The sequence below is a fragment of the Mandrillus leucophaeus genome, unplaced genomic scaffold (genome assembly GCF_000951045.1).
Source record: "Mandrillus leucophaeus isolate KB7577 unplaced genomic scaffold, Mleu.le_1.0 Scaffold689, whole genome shotgun sequence".
Classification (NCBI taxonomy): domain Eukaryota; kingdom Metazoa; phylum Chordata; class Mammalia; order Primates; family Cercopithecidae; genus Mandrillus; species Mandrillus leucophaeus.
The window spans coordinates 821,573-826,136 of record NW_012107463.1 but is presented as its reverse complement, the minus strand read 5'-3'; the positions used below and the strand labels follow the sequence as shown (position 1 = coordinate 826,136).

General features: G+C 39.9%; 1 protein-coding gene across 1 annotated transcript in view; it reads right to left on the bottom strand.

The window, feature by feature from the left end:
• Positions 1-322: 322 nt before the first annotated feature.
• The window catches only part of LOC105555491 (vacuolar protein sorting-associated protein 35-like), a 36,127-nt gene continuing 31,885 nt past the window's right edge, over positions 323-4,564 (bottom strand). The window contains 4 exon segments of the mRNA XM_012002459.1: positions 323-1,311; positions 2,843-2,986; positions 3,362-3,601; positions 4,098-4,277. Of these exon segments, the coding sequence (XP_011857849.1) occupies positions 1,132-1,311; positions 2,843-2,986; positions 3,362-3,601; positions 4,098-4,277 (744 nt within the window). The 3' untranslated portion in view covers positions 323-1,131.

The following is a 4,564-nucleotide window of genomic DNA, read 5'->3' as shown; positions in this document are numbered from 1 at the left end:
AGACCTGTGAGATAAATATTTGCTGTTTTAAGACATTAAGTTTTGGGATGGTTTATTATATAGTAGGTAACTAGTATTGCTGGTGAGCCTTTGGGGGGTTTATGTGAATTCATCATGCCTTGGGAAAAGCAGGGTAAAGTTGAGGAAAGAAAAGGGGTATAAATGACTAAAAGAGTAGATGCTGCCTTGTTCAACAAGTGCTTAAAACCAGAGTTAAGTGAGCTCTGTGAATATATGAGAATGACTATTAAACTCTATAGCCACTCTATTAGTTCTTTTTATCAATTAAAGATAGTATGAAAAGAGAAAAAAAGCTCCAAAATTGTTAATAGCAACTTTATTGTTTCACTGGTGCAAAAAAAAAAAAAAAAAAAAAAAAAGGAAGGAAAAAATCATAATTGTGATGCATTTCCTGCTAAATTTACAATGAAGGTGATACATAAATTATATAGATCACAAATTTTCTTTTATACTATTTAAAACCGAATTATATTGATAAATATGTCCAGAGGACAACACAAGTTCTTAATGGATGGCTGAGTCCAAATATGCAAAATATAACTTCTCGTTTTGACCATGGTGTTTTAAAATTCTCAAACATGCATTAATATATTCTAGTTTTAGGGAAAATCTTACACATGGCCTTATCTTGCAATTTAGGGAAAAGCCCAAGCTGAATTTCACATACAGTATTCCTTTCTTCTAAATTAATCTCAAATTGGACTAAAGAACAAAAGAGACAGACACTTTTGGGTTAGTACTCCCCAATAATGAAGAAAATACACAATCAACAATGAAACAAACAAACAAAAAAAGGAGGAGAGCTTCATTAGTAGCCAAGATAAGTGCTTGTGGGTTTTTTTTTTTTTTTTACAGATCACAGGAATTTTAAATAGCAGATCAGTCATGCTACTTGGGGTGATCAGACAGACTTGAACACTTACCAAGTGAATAATTTTATTAAGGTCCTGAAGGTGAGTGTCCGGAGGTGCTGGGTAAAACACATCACAGGTAAGAAACGGGAAACCTACCTCAGCATTTCTGAAAGGCACAATCTATGGAAGGAAAACCTAGCATAATAAAACCCTCACTGCATGTACATGGAAAGGAGTATGGTGAGCTGTTTCCTTTTTAAAGGATGAGACCTTCATAAATTGGCCCCTCAGATTCTGGTGATTCCCGCCGCAAGCGCAAATGCTCCAGTGTGTTATGAAAATGTTTGTTAATCTGCTCTGTTTCTTCACTGGATTCAAGATTCGGGAGGTCTTCTCGAATCTTTTGGATAAGCTGGTTTAAAACCTGAATTGTTACCTACAAAAGAATATGTACAAATTCATGATCAAGCACATACCACAAAAAATGAAAGACAATTTATTTTTATTTATTTTTTTGAGATGGAATCTCACTCTGTCGCCCAGGCTGGAGTGCAGTGGCGAGATCCCGGCTCACTGCAACCTCCGCCTCCCGGGTTCAAGCGATTCTCCTGCCTCAGCCTCCCCAGTAGCTGGGATTACAGGCGTGTATCACCAGGCCCAGCTAAACACAATTTAATAAAATTGCTCTGAGGAGCTTCTGCTACTCTCATCAATTACCTAAGTAATTATGAAAAAAGAAAGATGGGGATACGATTCCTAGTTTGAAAATCTACTGACTATCAAAAAAACCCAAACAACCCTTTAAAACAAGCAAAATTGGCCCCAGTGCTGTGGCTCATCCCTATACTCCCAGCACTTTGGGAGGCTGCGGCGGGCAGATCACTTAAAGTCAGGAGTTTTAAGACCAGCCAGGTCAACATGGTGAAACCCCATCTCTACTAAAAATACAAAAATTAGCTGGGTGTGGTGCTGGGCACCTATAATACCAGCTACTCAGGAGACAGAGGCATGAGAATTGCTTGAACCCAGGAGGCAGAGGTTGCACAGAGCTGAGATTGTGCCACTGCACTCCAGCCTGGGTGACAGAACGAGACTGAAAAAAAGAAAAAAAGGAAAATTTTATTTAACTTACAAATCGTGACCAAAACTGTATTGCTAAAAGGATACTGCATTTAGGAATTATCTTTTTTTTTTTTTTGAGACAGAATCTTGCTCTGTCGCCCAGGCTGGAGTGCAGTGGCATGATCTCAGCTCACTGCAAGCTCCACCTCCTGGGTTCATACCATTCTCCTGCCTCAGCCTCCCGAGTAGCTGGGACCACAGGCACCCGCCACCACGCCTGGCTAATTTTTTGTATTTTTAGTAGAGACAGGGTTTCACCATGTTAGCCAGGATGGTCTCCATCTCCTGACCTTGTGATCTGCCCACCTCAGCCTCTCAGAGTGCTGGGATTACAGGCGTAAGCCACTGCGCCCGGCCTTTTTTTTTTTTTTTTTTTGAGACAGAGTTTTGCTCTTGTTGCCCAGGCTGGAGTGCAATGGCACAATCGTGGCTCACTGCAGCCTCCACCTTCTGGGTTCAAGCGATTCTCCTGCCTTAGCCTCCCGAATAGCTGGGATTACAGGCACCTGCTACCATGCCCAGCTAATTTTTGTATTTTTAGTAGAGATGGGGTTTCACCATGTTGGCCACGCTGGTTTTGAACTCCTGACCTCAGGTGATCTGCCTGCCTTGGTCTCCCAAAGTGCTGGGATTACAGGCGTGAGCCACTGTGCCCGGCCTAGGAATTGTCTTAAACTAGAACATTATGACAAATTAGGCTATTACTTGACATCTGTAAATTATTTTATATTTTTCAAATGAACAGTGATTAAAGTATCAGAATGATAAACTTTTGTACATATCAAATTTCCTGAGTAGGAAGGGAAAATGTTAGTTTATTAACAACACTTTACTAATTCACTTACCGCATCATTTTCCTTTTCATAAAAATAGATATATCTGTTCAGAATTTCTATAAAAAGCTGCACTTGTAGAGAGGGGTCCATGCACTGATTTGCTATTTTTAGAGCTTTCTTTAGGCACTCCATTACCCTCTTGCCTCCGTGAAGCTAAAATAAAAGGGCAGGGGGACAATGAAGAGATTAACGAAACGTCCCGTTTTCATACAAAGAAACACAACACTACCGTGCTCTTTCGTATTCTAAAGGGACACAACAAATTTAAATCCTTTTCATTCTCCTTCTTCTTTTGAAGTATACAGCTGTATTTTTTTAAAAACAGGTAGTGGTTTGAACTTGCTATGTTACAATATCCTCAAAGCAGAGGCTTCACTACAGGATGAGACTCTTTTTTAACAAAACAAAGCAATTCTCTTCATCAGATTTCCAAGCACCCCAAATGTTTCACCTCCAGAACACAAGGCCATGGCAACCAATCCCTGTTATCGATCCTGTCTGCTATCATGCAGTCAGGAATGACCTTACCTCCTCCCCATTTTTGTCCGTGTTTCTGCCAGACCAGAAGAGATGTGCACAGGTGCTCACAGCTCGGCCCTGATCGGGTTTCTTCAGAAGTTTGGATGCAGCAAGGGCACACTGAGTCCTCAGAGGTTCGTGATTCTCTTCACTGAAGCACTTCATCCTTTCAAAAGTGCCAATGATCAAGGTGATGGCAGCTAACTGTGCTTTGGAATCGCTGATTTCATCTTCATACAGAGAAAAGGCCTAGTGAACACAAAGCAGAAAGGACTTTCAAGAACCAACCATCCTCTAGTTGAGCATTTTCCAAAGTACTTCTCACCGAACCTCCATCCTGTGAGACTTCTGCAGCCTTCAAATCAGAAAATGCTGCACCCTCTCGAGAGCCACAGGACACAGCTGAGATGGTAAAAATGCTAAAAAGTTGCAATAAAGAAACTTCTTTCAACTTTGTTTAACCCGGGTTCCCAAACTGAATTTTGGGAATGGAATGCATTTCCCAAATTTCATGTTCCATGGAACACTTTTACCATGACCCACTTGGAAATCTTAGATTTCATCAGCAAATGATCAATACCAGTCAATTATGACAATAATATTAAGAGGTTCCATGATGGTGGGAAGGTGGTAGTTACATATTCAGTAAAAGAAGAGTAAATTCATGTCATTACCACCATGCCTGCAAACAAGCAACTGAACTCAGTAGAGCTGACATGACAACACAGAAAGAACAGATCATCACCTGGGACATGAATTCATATGCGACTGTTTCATGATTTTCAAAACCAATTTCCCCAGCAGCTAGTGCTCCTTGAAGAAAAAGTCTTAAGGGCAATTCTGCCAGCTCTGCTTTGATCAAAGCACTGATAGTCTGGTGGGCAAATGAAAAAATCTTCTGGCATTTCTTTTCCCATTTGTCATCCTAAAACAAGAAAAAACATTTTAAGTTACCTTAAGTTCAAAATTAACTTGTTCCATGATTCCATTTTATTTAAAACTTTTAATAGAACAAAATAGTGAACACGGTAAGTTGAGCGCAGTTTTCCTGTCATTTTCCTTCTCTGTTTCAGTTATAGGGCACACAAGTAAATCAAGCAGGATGTCTTCTCAAAACATCATTTGAAGTTAAACTGCCTTTGCAATGTTAACGTATTTGATATTTGTTTTTTCTTTTTGAGACAGTTTTGCTCTTGTTGCCCAGGCTAGAGT